Here is a 20,699-nt window from a genome sequence, read left to right on the forward strand (position 1 = left end):
GAAGCACTATGAAAATACACAAATGCAGAAAAACACTAAAATATATACACTTCCTGCCTTAATAGTGTTTCTTATTATAGCCTAATATTTCCCACATTCCATTATTTTGATAACGGTCAGGAAGAATCGTAAAAATTTTAACGCCTTAGAAACTAACGTTGTACACTAACAAACCTTAACAATTATTCGATTGGAGGCCAGGTGAGAATCGGAAACGGAAAAAAACTAGTGAGAAAAAAATGAAACGATGGTTAGTGCACAGCTGGTGAACGCGAAGATTGATCGTTGTGGCAGGGCGAACAAAGCAGAAAATGAGAAATGTCTTTACTCATTGAACACAAGACTCTTGCTTCCGTTTGTCTCTGGTTCAATTTTTCAAATTCTCGGTTGTCATAAGACCGAACTCTTTTTTCCGGAAGTGATGGTCCAGAGATAACTGGCATCATTTTTTCAAATGAATATTGAAAAGAACAGAAGATGAAGATATGATTGCTAGATGCAGACAGCATCGTTTTTCAACTAAAAACGTTCTTCAAAATAATTTTTAGGCGTAAAAAAGTAGTTCACACCAAAAAAGATGCTGACTAATATGCAATACCGAGCGTGTTGATAAAAGGCAACTCGACAAAAACTATTTGTGTTCCAACCATGAAAAACTTCCAACAAAACAGAGTACTCATCAGACGAACAGAAAAAAAGAGGAACACAATCCGAATTGTTTCCCAACATTCACTTGATCCGAGGAAATTTACGAGCGCACACCATAAAACAGAAGGCGTTCATACCTTTACATACAAACACACAGTGCTCGTTTACGACAAAGACTAGGGCTGTGAATGTGGTGAGACAGCGTAGAGAACGGACAGACAGTACAACAGAAGCGGTACGATAAAAGAGGTGCAGGACCATCGACTGGTATTGTTTGCAGATGGGTTACCAGCCATTCAAACTCGGCCTCTTGAGTAACTGCTAATCCACTCTCGAAAACCTATCATTTGATTCGGCGAAGCGGGAGAAAACATGCACGGAAGTGAATTGAAACATTTTAATAGAAACAGAAATTTTGGTTTTCCCCAAGTTGTCGAAATTTGAAAATCATGACGAATAGATGAGAATTATGAAAAAAAAAGAATGAAAAAAATATGATAGAGCAGATCAAGATAGAACGCAAAACATTGTATTTATCTGACGTGTTGCTTGTGGTGCTTGTTGGGTGAGAAACGACGTGCGAGAATGAATTGCACAATCGTCACCGATTAGATCTCGGTCGATTATGATCATTATGTGTATTGCATGTTAGACCATGGATATGTATGCATCCTAGAATATAATGAGAAATTTTTTTTCTCATGATTTGAAGCAGAATTATGTTTTGATAGTTATAATGGTTGTCGAATGGGGGCGTGTCCCTAAAAACATTTACTCAATGATGAGACGGAAAGGTACTAGTACAAGAACGCAGCTGGTGGGTCTTGCACCTGGAACTTTTTTTTTCCTTTTTTGTCAACATACTCTTTTTGGAGACTATCCAACTAAAAAAAGGAAATCTTTCGAAAAGAGTGCAATTCTACCATTAAACTGATTCTCATATAATGAGATTTGAAAGGAATCAAAAATGTGTACAGGGATTCAATTGTCCCACAATTATGATTGATGGACTAGATAAAATAGTCTCTTAGAAGCCGCCACTGCGGATTGACCCCTCGCAAGAGCCCAGATGTTGTCCAACGTTTGAGGTATAATCCTTTCTCGATGGGAGGTAATGCCTCTTTTTTTTTGGACAATTAAGGTAATGTTCTCATAATTGGAGGGAAAGATGGATGCCTACATGGCCCGGACTTGAAAGCATTCAAAAAAGGAAAGCTAAATTTGTATGAATGACTACAATGAAAACAACTTGAATTGTAAAATCTGTAAAACTCATTTTATACTAGCTTGTGAACTTCAAAAGAACAGAGCGTACATTGAATGAAATATGCATTTTTATTCATGGAAAGTTGAAAAAATTTTTTATAGCAAAACGTGAAGAATCAAACGGCGAAACCTTAAAGTACAGGAATAAAAGAACATTGATAAGATTGGTATTGCCGAAGCAATGTTGAAGAAGTTCTACTATATGAAAAACGAGAATGGCCATGCAAGCTACAAGCCGATGGAAATATTAGTGAGCAAAATAAAAAATTGGTTGAAAAAACAGACAAACGCAAAACATATGGATAACTAGATGACATTCCGAAACTTTGTAATAATCTTTCATAGTCATATCGTGGCTCTAAAAATACTCGAGACGGAGTTTAAAAATTGCTATTCTTATTGGTTTAAATTCTCAAATGAAATACATGTGCTTTGTTTAAAAAAATAAGAAGTCGAAAAAGTCGATGTAGTCTCACTAACACAAGGAATTTGTCCATGGCTAGATCGAATTCATCTGTATTATTTCTCAATCACACACCTTGATTGTATAGATCAATCCTGGAGCGTCATTTTTGTAGTTGACAACTTTTTTGTATAATGATTTCATAGAAAGACGTTTGTTATAAAAAAATTCATTTTTCTCCGTTTTTACTAAAATGGAGAAAAATAAGTGGTTCCAGCGTTCCACACAAAGTTTCCATATTGGAAGAAATTTCACAAAAATTGTCAATTGTTAAAGTGGAGTTTCATGAATGTCCCTCACAGTCATATAACTCTTTTAGCTCGTCATTTCTTACCCAATCATGGGAGAGTGCTAATTTCGTACTTGTAACTGCGAGTGTTCATATTTCTGTGGCCGATACTGTACAGTGATACTTTTTGCCGTATTTCACTGTTTTGAGAACAGTTTCTGGATGTATTGAAAACTATGTAAGATAATTTAGATGCCCGATACCTTAATATTTTTTAAGCTTCTTACAAACTCTGGTTCTTCAGGAAAACTCTGACTATTTGTATTCTGACTATGAGTATTTTGCATTGAGGGTTTTTGAAGACGTATTTGTGCGTTTTTGATCGATATAAATTAGGGTTAAGAAGTTTTTGGCAATAACAGTCGTCTGGTTCCGTGGTTGCGCGCAAGGCTTTAAAAGACGTTAAAGAATTAGATGTTCAGTGCCGATTATTGAAAACGATGAATACCATTAGCAGATAATCTCTTATTTGGCTGATCTGAAAACGATAGATCATTCCGACAATTAGTTTGAATTATTCCATCGAGGTCTTATTAAGAACTTCGTGAGTAAACATTATTCAGCTCCTGTAAATTAGTGATCATACATCTCTCAATTTCTAATAATGATAAAATTACTAGGATTATACCTTATTTAACTCAATCTAAAACTCCACATCCCAGAACGCTGCGGTTCTGGAATGCGTTAACAATCGTTGAGCGTCACTACAGAATCATTATAGTAAAAAACTTTTCACGATTTTGTGTCAAGAGAGAAATCAAGAATAATCACCAAAAACAAATATTTCATGACTTGAGATGTTGATATGAGCATGAATGTAACCAAACTGTATATTCTATATAGTTTGAATAATTTACTCGTATTTTCTTTTGCGATCAAAAAATACCTAGTTTCTTTCCACATTCCATTCTTACACTCATATTTATCAATGATGTATCCTCTTCAAAGTATGAAATTTATGGTTTGAGATTTTTTTAAATAACATAGTCGAATGATTACTTTGTTGATTTTGCTCCTGGTATTTTTTTCTGATAAAACGTTTTTTTTAATTTTTGATGAACTAGAAAATTCTGTCGAGCCCTCGACGTAGTGATTAGAGAGCTCTGCTCAACTCACGGTTTATTGAGACTAGATCAAAATCAGATAAATATAATTCGTATATCTTCAAGGCCAGACGTCTTTAAACTCAGTCAACCAACTGTGTGTTCACTTCACCCCAATGCTCTCTTTTTCTCTCCACAATAGATACCTCACATTTCCTCCAGCAGCTAGATCTATTTGTGAAACAATGCAAAAGCGCTCCTCTAATTCTCCCGCGAAATGAATTCGAATGCCTTGGCGCAGCCTTTTTCTCTTCATAATTTTATCAGCTTTTAACCATTTTTGGAATATTGATCAGTGTTTTCTCCATGTTTGTACCACATCACTAATTGAATGAATTATTTGCCACTAATATTTTCATTCTACTCTAAACAATCCAATCAAACTCAAACTATTTAACTGATGCACAATTTATTTATCTAAGAATGAATCTACTATCACAATTTGCCTGACTCATCAGTCAAACTATTCTCCAACAAAGTTTATTGTTTTTTCGTAAGAGTTTCAAAGATTCAGATGTTTCCATCAGTTTATAAAACTTTTTTTCAGTCTTTTCAAAACTTTGCATAAACCCTGCCTTTACCGGTTGAATTTCGTCTTTTACTTGACTGAGTATCTGATAGTTTACAAGAAATTCCAGCAACATCTTTTCATTTGAACACCAGTGTGAGCAATCTCTGTTTCTCATATTTCCCTGCGTAGCGACTCAGTTCAATTCAAGCTTCATTAGTCATTAGAGTAGCTTTTGTTTTCTGCATTGGACCTCTTCTTCTTCGTATATTCTTCCACAAAATCGTAGTCAGGTGGGAGCTTGGGAATTGAGCCAAACGAGTTGAGCTAGTTATTGTTCACATGAAATATAGCCTAACGATTGAATATCTGCTTCTTACTGTAATATTGTATCATTCATTCCATAGAGTGTTAACTTTCTCAAGGATTATCATCATTGTCAAATTTATTTCCTAGCTCTGACGATGATGGGAATCAAACATTTTCTCTGGTCGCTTATGTATGTGAATTGATCCATGAAAGATTTGTAATCTCGTGTATTTGGCTAAGAACTATGTATGGAAACATTCGAAGACTTGCAGGATATCACTGTTTGGGCACTAACCAGGAGAGTAATCATTCTCCAATCCTGACAAACAGTGATGTAGCATAGCCCTATTCTCGTTCAGACTACTTCATGAAGATAAATTAAGACACTTCGTATTTTCAAACATGAAGTTGACTAATTTCATCTTCAAGGAAAAACATATCAAGCATTGTACTTTTGTTGTAATGTAATTGAGGACTAAGCTTCTGCGTGATATTAATCAAATTGATTAGCCAGGTTGTGAATGACGCTAGATGACACCCGCGCATTACTCTGCACCTCGGCAATAACCCTTTCTCTTTTGCAAGAGAGAATGTATCCTATTGCTGACGTGCCGTCTTTTGAGTCGGGAGGGGCCTCATTGATTTTTTGTGGACACCAGCAAAAGTAGGTGCAACATGCAAATAGGACCCTTCTAAGAACATTTCTACATTCGATCTTTGGTCGTTGGAATCAATAATTTAGCAAAGAATACCCCAAGGCCGCTTGTTTTCTTTTTACTCTCTCTTGTCTGATAGATATCTCTCTGGTTCCTCCGCTTCGTCTGATACTTTGCTATCACAAAAAACCGAATGCAATGCCGCGTATTCACCCTCCATAGTTTTCTCTTTTGCAACGGCTTCACACAGAATGCTAGATTAAGCTTATTCGAATCGCTGCCCCTTAGTCCGCGTCCTCTTCAAACCACGAATACTAAGAAGATATATCGACGGGCCAGCGTGCGGGTAGTGGAGCGCTTCGGTCTCGACGGCAGTAGGCGACCCCGCCTCAGTGGCATGCACCGTCGATTGCCCTCGTCTCTTCATACCTTCCCGCTCGTTTATTCGGTTACCAGAATTACCGGAGTGTAGACGCTTATGATCACGATCTGGCAGTGTTGTTCTTTTGTCTGCATGTCTCGGTTCTCTTCTTTTGCCTCATCTTTTCTTTTGGCCGGATGCCTCCATTTCTGCTCACAGTGTCATTTGAACGGGCAACGTGTCGTCAGTTCGTGTTGTCTTTTTTTCTTCCCTCCTCTCTTTTTCTCTCTTACTTTTGTATCGTGAATAGCCAAGACAATTTGCATTACTAGATAACTGGCAGTTCCTTTCAACCCAATTGCATTCAATTCCTGCAGAAACATAATATCGTTGTTTCTGTTTTTTTATACTTATTGCCTTTTTGTTTTCTTCATAAGGCATCTTGATTCCGCTTTTCGAATGATCCAAAACCATCATTTTCAGGTTGTCTCTACGGGTACAATGCCTTTAGGCACAAGAGCTCAAACTCGTAAAAAACGAGATCGAGAGGAGGAAGATGACGATGGCCAATCAAAGCCACCTGAGTTCAAGCGTCACAACTCCAAGAATTCCGAAGTAGAAAACTTGGAAGATCAAGGAATAGAGGAGGAACGCTTGATTCAACAACAGAATCAGCAACCATCTTCAAGTCGTCGAATTCCTTCAGTTGAAGAAAGAGGATCTGATTTGAACTTACGCAGTTCTCTGTTATCTGTAAATCAGTTCGAATCACTTTCACAAAGATCAAGAAATAACGTGGAAGGCGAATCAGAAGAACAAACGGGCAATCGAAAAGAACTTGAGCTCAGCAAGTTCCAGGCAATACTCAATGCAGATGGCCATCGTTTGAAAATAGTTGTTGAGGAAGCCGGTTCTGAACCAAACGATATTTTGAAAGTAAGTTTTTTTCAAATCTCTTGCGCTCTTGCTAGCGGGAACGCCTTTATTACAGGTTTTACTATATCCTGGAATCAATGGATCTTAGAAAATAAAAACTGTGAATGCATCATTATGATGTTTTTTATTCTCAAACCATTTGGTGAAAACGCGTATCTGGAAACCCCTTTAAGAACACTTTGGCAAAACTGATTTAGTTGGCATATTGATTCATTTTCAGACTATTCCGATCAAGTGCTTGAAATGCGAAACACAATGCAAGAATACTGATGAGTTGGCTCAACACTACTTGGCTGACCACGCTAACCAAGAACAAAAAGACTACGTCGCGCTTTACAATTGCTTTGAGAGAGAAATGTGGCAAGATCTCGAACGATCTATAAACAATCAAAGAATGGAGACTTTTGTGATCAAGTAAAAACCAGTTGAAGAAATCTGAAAATATAAAGTTTTTTAGGCGATTCTTTGTTACCAGAAAATTTGTTCTTCGCATTCCATTCGACAGCGACATTGTTCCGTATGTTTTGCCAACGGAGACAAAAGTGTTTCTGCACTCATGCCCAACTGGTACGAAGTACTTTTTTCAAACCGCTCTAACAGTAAGTTGCATTGGTACTGGAACAAAGTTAATTTTCATGATTTCAGAGAAAATCAAAAGTCGTTCAAGTTTATTTTGTATTTGATGACCATGTAAAGCCTCAAACGTTTGCGCGCAAAGCAAGAGCAGAAAAGATGTAAGAAATAGTTAGATCAAGTGAGCTGACCACAATTGAATCATTTCAGATTGAAGATCTTCCAAGAAATTGAAGGTTATTCTGCGGAACAGTTGATCTCGTTGACTCAAGAAGACAGAGCAGGATTGATCGAACTCCTCGAAGGACAATCAAATAGTAGACTGCGAAAAGAAAAAAAAGAATTCAATTGCGATTTGTTGAGTAGACTGCAGGCTATTGGCAATGCAAAACGAATGAATCCAGGTGAACCATCGGTACGTGAACAATTAAAAAAAAAATTTTCAGTTCAAATTAAAGAAGCAATTGAAAAGGGATCTCCAGGCTTCGAAAAACAAGACATTCAGCCAATACATATGAAGAAAAAGCAGACGGCGAACCTGGCTGTAGAGCCAACGGATACTCCGCAAACGAAGGAGACAGCAAAGCCGAAAGATCAAAAGAAGGCCAAACCAACAAATCAGAAAATGGCCAAATCTGGAATTCAGAGACAGGCCGCACCGATTGCAAAGAAGATGGCGAAGAAAACGGCTCCAAAAAGAGAAAGTTCAGGACCACAAAAGCAGAGTGCTTCAAGTAAAAAAAAGCAAAAAGTAGATGTTAAATTACATTCCAAACCCTTGCATCTATTATTTACTGCTTAAAATCCTGAACTGTTTATAACTAATAGAAAGTTATTCCAAACTATTTTCGAATATGGATCTTCTGTTCACTTTTGTTCAAAACTGCAAATCTATTTAAACTTTCAGTCTTTCTGAACGAATTTTTGTTTCTCAAGTTTTTCCCCTTGTTTTTCTTGTATTTTTATCGATTTATAATTCAATTGTAACCAAACCATCGGTTTTTTCTATTCCGCCCGTATATTATGTTTGTGGTCATTTTTTCCATGTCACTTAGATTTTGCTCATTTTTATTAGCGATATAAAATACACTTCAAAAAAACAAATTGTTAATATATTTAAATATTCTTAAATGCATGGCTATCAGAGCAAAATGTTAAGAACAAAATGTTCATCTGGGTTTCCATCCTCATCCTCCTCGTCAGCATCGTATCCAGAATCGTGATCGTCTAGTGGATTGAAAGAGATAAGTTCGTCTTGATACTCGTCATCGGACGTGAATTCATTACTCCAAATAGACGACACCTGCATGGATCCGTCATGTGACTCGTGATCATCGAGACTGTCTGGCGAGTCGCTTTCAGCACCGGCTATGCCACGTTCCAGTCTATTCATTCGATCAATAATATCTTCCTCGTCTGTTTCGAACACCTCATCGACAGTCTCCACTCCGTCATCCCGATACAAATAATATTGTTGATCATCGCTTGAAGAAGAAGAAGTCACATTGCTGTTGATGGATAGATCGGAATGGTAACCACTTCCAGAAGTGAATTCGTCTTCCAGATGTCTGATTCCAACATCAAATTCCTCCAGATTCTGCCGTATAAGTTCCCGTATAAGTGCTTCGTGGAGAACATTCATTATCGGGATCAAACTTTTTCGAACACCTGAAAACAAAAAATTGAACATTTGAGAAGCGAAGAGTAGAGCAATTTATCAAATTGAATGAACGGGGAAAAGAAAAGAAAACAGAAACCGAGTACACCCAAATGTGCCATTGTCAGGTCAAATGTACGTAAATGTGTTTTTGATGTATCGATGGCGAGGCGAAAATTTTGTGTGGTTGTTGTCAAATAGTTCGCGTTTGGGTAGCAAAAACGGAGAAGCGGCGGGAAACGAATGGGAATAGCAGAAACAAAACGTCGGCTGTATTCTAACAATCGATGGCGACCACACACATCGAAAAGATGGAAATATGCAGAGAGTTTTGATGGTATGTCAAGCAGAGAGTTGATGAAGGCAAGTGGGTGAAATAGCATCTGAGGACGGCGAAAAAAGACAACAATCGGTAAAGACAACGCAAAATAAATCTATCATTGATTTGATAGGATTTTTAGCGGATCTTCAATGTGAGACGCTCAGGATCAGATTTTCTCATGTTTTAATAATGAAATCAAAATTCATTTAAAGTCAATGATATTTGGAATTAGATGTTGAAAACTGATATCTTTTCCAAATTGTTCGTGTCTGTTAAAACCCCTATTTATCCTTTTCTGAAAACACTATTCTTTCTTTTTCAACAGTGATAAAGATTTCAGTCTTCCCATTTGTTATCATCTACTCTCCCTCATTATTACTACTTCCATATTCGAAAAGAAATTCAAAAAAGGTCTGATGATCAAAAGGTCATTGCATTGATCGATCTGCCCGCCCATGTACAAAGTAGGCAAACAAACTTTCGCCATGACGCCACTCCTTTCTGAGGTCTCCCTAGCTCCGCCCCTCGCACTATAAAAGGGGGCGAGCTGATGGATTTTATCATTCGTCTTTTATTCTTCTCCACTCTAATATTCAAACCCAATCTTCTTCCGAGCAGAGAATCGCCCCTAGTGACCCACCACAGTAGTGTGAGGTGACTAGAGCCAATTCTCTTCTTGGTTGCAAGGTGCCCTTTGCCTCAGACAAAGTTGCCTGAGTTAATTCAACAATTGCAGATAGAAATTCAATTGATAGGGAATCAAAGACTGGATTGATCCAGCTCCAAAAGATCAATGAGATATGGAAAGATTGAATGGATCTTGCCAAAAATGAAACCAAAACAGGGAGGGAAGAGAGTTATCAGAGATATTCATACAGAGGTCGTGATATCAATTATTGAAAACTGAAATCATGCAGGAGAGAAGAGTGAGAAACCGAAGTTCTAAAGCGGTTTCATTCACAATACAGAGGGGTTTAACTAATATTCATGAAAGAAAACTACATGAATCTTGAGCCATTTATTATTCAATGAACCATTTTTCGATTTCAGAGAAGAAATTTTAATTAAAACTCATAAATATCTTCTTGTCGGTTGAAATTTTAGCTCAAGCTTTTGATTCTACTTTGCCATAAGCAACGTAGAGTCTTCAAATACATTATCTGATAAGCGCGTCTGGGTATGCTCACGTCACGTGCGGCATGGAAAAGTCAGTGAAATGGGAACTACAACTGTGTATAAAGCACCATAAATACTATATTATAACGGAATGCAGTTATATTTTTCAATAACTTCCGAGAGAAATTTTGTAGTTCCAGAAACTCATTAAAATCAAACGAAGAGTTTTTTTGGATGTTCTCTTTGTTGATCTAGAAGTTACTAATCACGCTGTTTCTATTCAGAACCGAGAAAGAACACCGGGATAATCATATTCATGAATTCTGAATATAGACGCGGTGTCGTTATAATGCTGTTCTATTAAACTCGCTGTACATGAGTAAATTTCAATTCTCTTTGGGAAGACTTCCGTACTTGTTCATATCAAAGTTCATAGTTTTCAATTGTAATTTTTTTTTTGAATGTTTAGAAGTCGAGGAATTCAACAAATTTTGAAATTGGCTTGACTTTAGAACACGTTTAGAATGCATTTTCTACCGAAACTGTAGGAATAATTCTGGCTCAGAAATCACAACTCTTTCAAAAATACAAGATACTATAAAGTTCCCTTTGGCTTTTACACACTTTGAAGTAAACATCGTTTTCAAACTCTGAGAATGTTTTATTCTTCTTCCACAACAAAGATTTCAAAAAGTAATATATCAGACTTCAACCTTCCAATCATAACAACCTTGTTTTCACTGTTTCGGAGGAAATTTTGCATCATTACGAAATTTCTATTTTCCTTACGAAAACACAAACGTTTCTCGGTTTCGTTTTTTCCCTTTTTTCGTATTTGCCTTTGTTGAAACAAAAAATAGGGAAATACAGGAGTTTTGAATGTCTTTATAAAATCTTTCTGCGTCTCTTCTCTCTCCAAAAAGAAATTCAAAAAGTGTCGGCTCATCAAAGGTGACGGTTCCCATGATTTATTACAGGGTAAATGATATTCAAACTCACCGCCCGCCGGGCTAATAGTACATTGTGTTAGTGATGTCACTTAAGATTTGAAAGATAAAAGGATGAAGGGGTCATGGTGTTTAATCAGTGAGGGGTTGAATGGGTGATAAAAAAAAGTAATGGTAGTGAGTAAAAAAGGACGTCGGAGTCGGTCTGGAGGCACAGCGCACCTACTAAATTCGAATATGGCGTGTAGAAAAAAAGAAGGGTAGTAGAAGAATAGAAGGGGACCAACGGGAAATGAAGGATTTATTTCCAGTTTTTCCTATTGCGCGATATGTGTTGAACCAGAGGATTTATGAGAAAATCTTATGATTTTTATATAAAACAATTGCTCTCGAGCAGCAAAATGTGCTTAGCTCCGAATTCGCTCTTTTTTAACTTTCTAAATTTTTGAGTTCGGAAGTGACATCCAATCGAGTATCTTTTTGTTTGAATATTTATTCCGCACAATAAATATGAATACTGTAAGAAAGAGAAAAGAAGAACAAATGAATTATCATGTGATGAAAAGGAGATGGATGTACAATAAAAAATGACACATAATAATACATTTACTTGGGTTATTTTATGGAAGTAATTGATAATCTGCGTAAGGCAAGTAATCGGAAATAAAACGACTGTGATTTAATGCAAGTTGAGATAATCGTTGATGAGGTTCAAAAGAATGTTGGATTGCACAGGGGGAGAGATTCTAAAGAAATATTGATTCGATGGATAGTCTTCACATGTTTTGATCCTGGGCAGCCATGTTCTGTTGTGCTTGAAGAGTTCCGAATCCGAACAAGAATCTTGCAGCGGCAGTAGAAGCATCCATTGGAGATGGGATCATGTTCCTCATGTTGACTCCTGCACTTGTGGTTGGGATGGAGAGGATTCTGAAGGATAGTGGTTTTAATGAATAAAAGTGGAAGAATTGCTTACGGAGATGGAATTGCTTGGTTTGGTGGGATTGAGAAAATGTTGGCTCTGTGGATTTGAAGAGAAGCATTCGGGTCCTCGGTTTGAGCTTGTCTCTTGAACTTGTTACGCCGGTTTTGGAACCAAATTTTAACTTGAGTTTCAGTCAAGTGCAATTTTTGAGCCAAGTTTGAACGCTCCTGGCTGCTAAGATATCTTTTGAGATCGAACATCATTTCCAGTTGAGAAACTTGAGTTCTGCTGAAAACTGTTCTTGTCTTCTTCTTTCTCGACTGATTTGGATCACTGGAGTTTGTCTCGTCGTCACTGCCACGGCCCACTGAAACAGAAAAAGCTTAATAGAGGATAACGTCTGAATATTTAGAATGTCCCACTTTCGTCGTCATCTTCCGCGTCTGATTCCAACGGACTTCCTCCAGTGGAGTCTCTTGTCTCGCCGTCTTTTCCCTCACTCTTCCCATCTTTTTCTTCTCCATTGTCTGATTGACCATTCAAGTCTGTAAAAGCATATCTAAGTAATTATTTAATTTCTGGCAGATTGTGAGACGTATTGCATTGATATTCTTTCAGTGGCAGGTTACAATTATAACACATCTTCTCACTGGTCCCCCGCTAATTATCTTGATGGACGGGATTACCGTGGACACGCATGTCGGTCGAAATGGCACACAAATATTACACACACGAGGAGAGTTACATATTAGTTTGTCTATATTAAGATGTTTAGTACGTTCGAACGAATCTCTTCCATGCGACTTGATTACGAGAAGTGTATCCGCTTACGTTACGAATATTGACAACTAAGAATGTTCGTTGAAGCATGGTCTAGATTTTCTTGTTGAAGTGAAAGCAGCTCATTAAAATTGACTATAGATAAGAATATTTGATATTCAAAACAAATTAGTGTAACCTTACTGATATGATCAAAATAAGGTATCAATAACGTCATTGTATGTCACGTTTTGTCTGGTACAAATTTAGTGATCTCATTGAAACTGGTACCGTTTATGAAACTTTATCTTGGTAGATCTCCTGATATACCTTACTCTACATTTCGATATTTCCGTTTTCTAACTCCCTTACTGTACCAGAATTGTATTTTTGTAAAGTATCAAACATTGACACGCTTAACTGAGCGCAAGAGATGTTGTTTTCTCACGTTATTAACCCATAACCTCTTGCTGATTGAGCACGAACAGGCGCATCCTTTCAAGAGTTATTGTAGGCCGCATGGGTGTTACTCAACAAAAGGTAATTAGTCGAGTTCAACACAGACTGACTGATTCTTATCCTAAGAAAAGAGACAACATCCGCCGACATCCTCCTCCTCTCCCCCATCTACCCCGTCCAATACCGTTGTTCAACTTGTTAATGAGTCCGGACTGGGCTAATTCGAGACCAAACAATAACAATGGATTGGAGGATGAGAGTAACTGTAGAAAGAGTGACGATTTCTAAGAAGTGCCGACCCGACCAGAAACCAAAGTGAAATTATAGGGGTAAATGAAATAAGAGTTGTATTGTTCAGTGAGAAATATGGGGAATTAGTAAATGACCAGCCTTTCACACTTTCCTAATTACAAAGTGGGGGACAGAAGGAAGTTGTGTAATATAGACGAATGTAAACTGACCTCCATTACTCAAGTTTTTGAATTGCATCATTTGAGCGGCGGTTGGAAGACCCATAAATGGAAACATTGACAGCGGAGACATCATCTGATTCTGAGAACTGCCAATGTTTATGAAAGACTGTTGAAGTTGAAACAAGGCAGCTATCGGATTGATTTTAGGATCAAAGTTGAAGTTGAAAGCTTGCGGTTCATTATCATTAACACTATCTTCAGACGATGCAGATGGAGAACTTTGATTATTTCTGAAAATGAAGAATAGTGTTAGATGTAGACTGAAAAATAGAACTTACGGTTTCCGATCATCTTCCAATAATTCATTTATATTGAACTTCATCTTGTTCTCCAAGTTTGGTTTTTGCTCATCGTCTTCTTCGTCTTCTTCGAGAAGGTCAATTTTTGGAATTTGAGACATTTTCTCAAGACGCTCTTGTGAGCTCATCGTCGTCATATCAATTGGAAGATTCATAGCTGAAATCATCAGGATGAGCGGTCGGAAGTCAAATGAGGTCTAAACGAGAACACTAACGAATCGCCCCGCCCAACTATCAAGAATATGGTAGTGGAAGAGCGGTGGCGGATAAATGGGTGCTTGGAAGAATAGGGAGGAGTTACATAGGAACACATATTGGAGAAGAGTGGAATAAAACGTTTTGAACAAAAGTTTGGAGCGGACAAGATGATGGTTTTGAATGAATCTGCAGATCCCGACGAACCTCTTTTTGCAATCATGGTTTCTGCTAATGTGTTAAGTGATAAAGCAAAGCAGAGATGTTTCTAGGCGATACGCCCCGACCAACTTGATGCCTAATTCGTTTAAGTGGATTACTATGTTTGACTAACACCATTAATCACAACAATTGACTGTTTTTTTTCTTCCGCTGCCTGCACAGCAGTTGTTTTTAAAGTGGGTGATCAATTGATGATTTCAAGCGTTGGGTTCGAAAGTATAGCTGCTAATCTATGTGTAACTGGTCCGAATACAAATAATTTTGAAACTATTCAGAATTCATAAATTATGCTTTTAGTGCACAAATGAAGATTAGATGAAATTTGACGCGACTCTAGATCGGTGTTGCTACGCGTGAGCTCGGGTCAAGCAGCGGCTTATAGGTGGCCAGTGTCAAATTTAGAGTGCGCCGTTTGGCAAGGTAATCGGAATAATGAGGTGATGCCTACGAAATGGAAACAAGGATGAAGGGGGGATACATGCTCAATGAGCAACACTTGACAATACAAGAAATTGGAATTCAGAGAAGTCAAGAGTCAAATGACAGGAATAATAATTGCTTTTGCCGTTTTCAGACTATCATCGTGTTTTGGTTACTGTAAGCGGAACTCATTTAAATGCAAACGTCTCAGCTGATGTGTTTCTCATTTAAAAAATTTAAATTGTTAATCGAACAGATTTCTGATATCTTATCATGTATCTATGTTAACTTGGAAAATAGAAGAATCAGAAGACGTCATCCGTCTGTATCAAAAGTCACATCAGTTTAATGGAAGTGAATCGGAAACAATCAGTCATATGGAATATGGACTGCTATGACTATATGCACTTCAACAAGAATCTCGGAGATTCCTTGAAGTATAACTAGACATCAAATGTTTTCAGGCGGATAGAGAAGCAGGATCAAATTAAATTCGCTTTAATAACAAGTGTAACGGCAATGAGGCGTCAATCTCTCGAATAGAACCAACCGCCGTAATGAATGAACAGACTCAGCTCCACCCACTTCCATGATATACGGTAATTGGAACCCTCGACGTTTACAACTACCGCCGCCCCAAGACGCGTCTGCGCTCATTTGGTATCAAGTAGGAAAATAATTCAACACAATCTCATTAAAACTGGTCGTATTGAAGGACGGACGACGTATTTGTATAGAAAAATATGGTTGGAAAAACATGCACACGTAATGGTTGATGGTAACGGCGTTCAGAGAAATGAGCAGACAAAATGAAGATGATGAGTGAATAAGAAGAATGAAATTGGAAAATGTTTTTACACATTCTTAATAGAAAAGGGTTTTTGTATCATCAACATGGATTTAATCACACATATCCGACAATGTTTTTTTTCGAGTGAGAAAGGCAACACTGTGGGAGGTGCGATGTCGAGATATCTCACACTCTCCATTACATCTAAGGATAACGACCGGAAGTGTTTGCTTAACAAATTTACTCCATTAGCGCAATCTAGCCCATTGTTTTAGTACCTTTCGGTGTGGTCATACGATACAAAAGTGTGGACGAAAGAACTGTTGAACAGTTTGTTCGCCAGATTGCGCAAACACTAGATGGTCCGTCATGGGAATTCCTATTTCCGGTATGCAATGGACACCTGTTACGTTGGAAACACAAATGTTAGAAAGGTGTGAGAATGAGAGAAGAGGAATTCAAAAGTTTTCGGAATGTTGCTCTTCCCGACGACCGTAAATCAATAAAGGTTTGGTTTGCAACATGCGACCAGATCAAAATTTATGAGTGTTTTAATGCAAGTCAAAAATACCGACATTTTGAATTCTCTAGATTCTAAGAAATAACCTCAGCTTTGGTAATTGGAAAAAAGAGAAAATGATTTGAATAATGTGAAACTTGGAGGCAATAAGTATTTTGCGTGATGCTGAAAAACGATGAAAAAACTTTGATCGTGAGAAAAGAGATTCGAAAAAAATAACTGAATTTTTCCTTTTTCAATCACACTTAATACCACATCTCTCATCACATGTATACAGATTACTTTTTCCACGTTACAGTTGCTACCTGGAAGACTTTCGATATTTTATTATCACTCCTGTTGTAATGCAAGAACGAAGATAGGAGAACATGGGTTCTAAATTATTGGTCAGTAGAGTGGAGATAAAATTTTCATGCTTCAATAATTGTATCTAGGAAGGACAATATATCGACTAAGGTCATTTCATCAAAAACACATGTTTTATCTTTGATGAGTTCACCAGCCATTTCAAGATTTCACAATAACATTCTTAATACACGAGACTACTGTGAACTTGTATAAGTGTGAATGGGAGTCAAAGAGCACCGATAACTTGATGTAAATTATTCACCGACAGGGGGTGTCAAAGATTGTGTTGTTTTTAATGTTTTAGATACAATCTCTCATGGTTAAAAACGTGGTAATGCAGGGAGAAAACACACCTGTCGAAGGATACGGGGCGGCAAATGTATGACGGTATTGTCTGTACTAATGGGAACAATGAAACGTATGCTCATTAATGGCGAATGGAAAAATGGGAATAGATATAAAGTATTTCCAATGCAAAAAACGCAGATCAAAAGTTTGAATGTGAGTTTGAGTTTCAAATTGCAATAGATCTTAGATGTTGCGATTTGGAAAGGTTAGGACCTGACATTTAGTGCACATTTTCCAAAACTTTGTTTTTTAGTAACTTATCCACTATGAGACCTATTTTTCTTGGTGTGAAGACGTTAAACATGCTTTCAATGTTTTCATAAACTAATTTGGGGATCAAGAAGGCAAATGTGTAAAAGGCGTCATCTTTGCAGCTCAATTACTTAAAAGGGTCGTGTTATTGGAATGAGATGTGCGTGGATGGTGTGGCATGCGCATACTGGATAAACGTCAAATTAGCAATATGGTTAACAATAATGGACTAAGAAAGACGTTTCCTTTCTCAAACATCTCAATTTCGTTGATGGACACAAGGCGATTTAGAGGGAAAGGGGCCACTTCCCCCACGATGTGTGGATACTGTATTCTCCCAACACCTGAGGTGTTAATCCTTAGCAACCGGAACAAGACGAAGGTGTGCAATAACATACTGCACGGATTAACCTGACAGTGTACAATTATGAGATATTGTTACGATTGACATTACATAAATCTGAATCAACTAACAATAATTGTTCGTATCTAAAAATTGAGAAACTGTCGCGTTCGATGTAATGGCATAAGGCGAAAATTCTTGTACTGACTATGGTCCAATAAATTTCTTTAGGTGTCGGATTGACATGCTCATATACGAGATACTTTTGGCACAATCTACGTCTGTAATGTTCTCCTGGTTACACATTTCTGATAAAATTAAGCACAACCCCAATTCCGTCCCGGAAGTTCCTCTTCCAGTTTTCTGTATTATAGTTAATGTCACATTTTGAATGAAATCATTCTTTGCGGTGAACTCAGTTTCAGTATAATATTCTTTTCCGGGGAAAAAATTCTCCCAGAAAATTTCATCACCGAACTCCATCATCTTCTATTGAAGCACTTTGGTTCGTTTCCTTCTCGTGAAAACACGAGTCGATCCTTTAGCTTTTGAGATCACATATCATCAATTTTTGGGTGTACGTCATCAAAACACTTATATGCATCCTATGTATTATTTATTGAGAAAGATCAGGAAAATGACTATGTCAGCAAAAAAAGCGTATTTGGAAATGGTGATAATGAAAAATCAGAAAACGATATGTCAGAAAGAAACGTTTAGACCAATGTGTCGTTGACGCTGAACTCGATCAATTCATCCGGGTCGGCTGCGAGTTTACTGAAATAGTTTTCATAAGATTTTGTCAGGATAGAAACTGGGAAAATACCTTATTTCAGGACTTGAAACTTCGTTGAGCTGAACATCAGGAGTCGGAGTTCTCGTTTGACCATTCACACGGTAACTCAAATTTTCTGAACATGAATTGAGTTCCCTTTGCTTTAAAGCCTCTCGACAACTATCACCATTTTTAACCCGTCCATTCAAATGCTTCGTGTCATGCACAATTTTCGTTTTGTAAACCGATGTTTGATTGATGATTCTGAAAGGATGATACATTATTTCATTTCTATTGTTTGAAGGTGCAACAAACCTGTCACTCTTGCGGCGATCACCAAAGTACGTTTTCATTACCAATTGCCGGAAAGTTGGATTGAGCCATGCGTAGAGCACAGGGTTTACAACATTATTTGACATTGCAATGCTGAGAATAATTTGTTTTATTATTTATTCTAAAGTTAATGTTACCTGTGAGTGAATAGATTGAGTAGGTAACTTATATCATAGTCGTCTCTTCCATACAACCGAAAGAATTGTTGAGAGTCGTCGTATTCAATTATTAATGAAATCACATTGTGTGGAAGCCAAGTTATTCCGAACCAAACCACCATTGTGACAAGAATCGATGTAGTTCTAAAAAGTTATTGGTGAGGTTCATGCGCGATTAAATGCTACGGTACCTTCTGTTTTGAAGTACCACTCTTTGCTTCTCCTTTTCTTGTTTGTCCAGGAACTCGTTCAACTAAAATTTGAAAAACACATTAACTTGAGTGAAAGAAATAAAAAATGTTGATACCTCATTTTCATATTGCTCAAGACCGTGCGATGGGAATGCACATGAACTCTCCAGTGCACTTGTTCTCTCCACCATTTTACGTATCTTTGTCTGGGCCCGTTTGCTAAGGACCGAGAAAATATTTGCATAACAGAAGGCCATGACAGCGAATGGGACCACAAACTGAGCCAGCATGACAATCATGGTGTAGGCTCTCCGTGACTTTGCGGATTCCCATTTTTCAGTACAGAAATAACCACAAATATGTTCTTCCTGAACGAAAAAATATACTTTGACATCTTTCAGAAAACTTACTGTATATTCAATCATTTGCATGTTGAAAGCATAAGGGAGAGTGACAACAAATGATAAAATCCATAACAAAACAGTTGTTAAAAATGCACCACGTTGAGATAATGGGGTCGTGTGAGGTCTCACTACCAGAATATACCGATCGAGTGCGATGGCTCCAAGACTGAAGGTACACACAAATATACTAATTCCTGAAATTATCCAACATAAGACATTGAACTAAAAACTATATTACCTTGAATACACGGAATCAAATGACATAAAAGATTTCCGAAATACCAGTTTTTGTACACATTGGTAATTGGCGTAATTGGTAGAGATAGAATGCACATCATACAATCGCTAGCAGCCAAATTCAGAATGAAGATGTTTTGTACGCTCTGCAAGACATATATCAAATGATTCTCTTCACAATATTTTGAACTTTGAGTTCAGCTCCCCTTATATTAAACTCAACTTTTTTCAACGTTGGCTCCTGCCAAAACCGGAAACGACCTTTTTAACAAAAGTGAGTTTCCTAGTTTACCCCTGCGTACGTCACTTTTGAAATAAGAAACTAGACACAGCTATCCCTCCTACGTTTTTTTTTCTCGTTAGCTGGGTGCGGTTAACCCGTTAACCCGTTCGCACCGAGATACTTATTGAATTTTAAAGAGAACAAGACGATGTGCCATTTATAGAGCTTTGGGTTCAAAATTTAGACTCTGACCCCCCCCCCCCCCCCCTTTTGAAAACATTCCTTACCAGTAGAGCTTTGTGACTGCAAGTGACATAGATTAAAGTCACGTTTCCAAATAGTCCGAGAAAAAAGAGAAAAAGGTACACGCATAGAAATGGAACGATTGCGTATATACTTTGTGATGGATCTGGATAGACTTTCCAATAAACCTGACAGTCAGTGAAGTTTTCATCTCCCATTTGGCCTATGAATATCTGAAAACAAATGTTCAGTGAAAAGAAAATAATAAGGTGGATGGCATGGTAAGATTAGAGTATAAGATTCGAAGATGAAGTCGTAAAATTTTGAGTTTTTGTGTAGTGATTAAAGATTCGTTCGCAAATTATAATTCCATTTTACCATCAGCTTACACTGTGAGATTCTCATGGATTATGGCTTCTTGGAATAGCAGATAAATAAGAAAAAATGTAAAATTATGGGATTTAAGATTGAAGATAATAAGAAAAAACAAAGCAGTCAAGAATGCGATGTGGGCGAGAATAAAAACAAGGATAGAACAAGGAAAAAGTTGAGAAAGACGGGAAAGTTGAAGTGGCTGGGTTTTGAGTTTTGCCTCAGGGATTGATTAGAGTTTTGAAAGAAAAGAACG

At 37.4% G+C, this 20,699-nt stretch overlaps 4 protein-coding genes across 4 annotated transcripts; 1 reads left to right on the top strand and 3 right to left on the bottom strand.

Annotated features, from left to right (window-relative positions):
• Window positions 1-6,104: 6,104 nt before the first annotated feature.
• On the top strand, window positions 6,105-7,914 carry GCK72_024312 (uncharacterized protein; the record flags this gene model as incomplete). Its single annotated transcript, XM_053735824.1, has 6 exons — window positions 6,105-6,539; window positions 6,760-6,953; window positions 6,997-7,138; window positions 7,185-7,273; window positions 7,323-7,516; window positions 7,559-7,914. 6 exons carry the CDS (start codon window positions 6,105-6,107, stop codon window positions 7,912-7,914), a joined length of 1,410 nt encoding a protein of 469 aa, XP_053579390.1.
• Window positions 7,915-8,253: 339 nt separating this feature from the next.
• GCK72_024313 (uncharacterized protein) lies at window positions 8,254-8,754 on the bottom strand (the record flags this gene model as incomplete). The annotated part of the gene is made up of 1 exon (XM_003118310.2): window positions 8,254-8,754. The coding sequence occupies one exon, from the start codon at window positions 8,752-8,754 to the stop codon at window positions 8,254-8,256; it is 501 nt and encodes a 166-aa protein (XP_003118358.2).
• A 3,176-nt stretch (window positions 8,755-11,930) lies between these two features.
• On the bottom strand, window positions 11,931-14,224 carry GCK72_024314 (uncharacterized protein; the record flags this gene model as incomplete). The annotated part of the gene is made up of 5 exons (XM_003118363.2): window positions 11,931-12,084; window positions 12,131-12,446; window positions 12,502-12,624; window positions 13,759-14,000; window positions 14,049-14,224. The coding sequence occupies 5 exons, from the start codon at window positions 14,222-14,224 to the stop codon at window positions 11,931-11,933; spliced, it is 1,011 nt and encodes a 336-aa protein (XP_003118411.2).
• Window positions 14,225-18,223: 3,999 nt separating this feature from the next.
• On the bottom strand, window positions 18,224-20,289 carry GCK72_024315 (uncharacterized protein; the record flags this gene model as incomplete). The annotated part of the gene is made up of 9 exons (XM_003117529.2): window positions 18,224-18,284; window positions 18,334-18,546; window positions 18,598-18,708; window positions 18,753-18,917; window positions 18,965-19,026; window positions 19,081-19,332; window positions 19,375-19,562; window positions 19,607-19,751; window positions 20,116-20,289. 9 exons carry the CDS (start codon window positions 20,287-20,289, stop codon window positions 18,224-18,226), a joined length of 1,371 nt encoding a protein of 456 aa, XP_003117577.1.
• Between the last annotated feature and the right edge of the window lie 410 nt (window positions 20,290-20,699).

The sequence above is a fragment of the Caenorhabditis remanei genome, chromosome X, assembly GCF_010183535.1.
Source record: "Caenorhabditis remanei strain PX506 chromosome X, whole genome shotgun sequence".
NCBI lineage: Eukaryota > Metazoa > Nematoda > Chromadorea > Rhabditida > Rhabditidae > Caenorhabditis > Caenorhabditis remanei.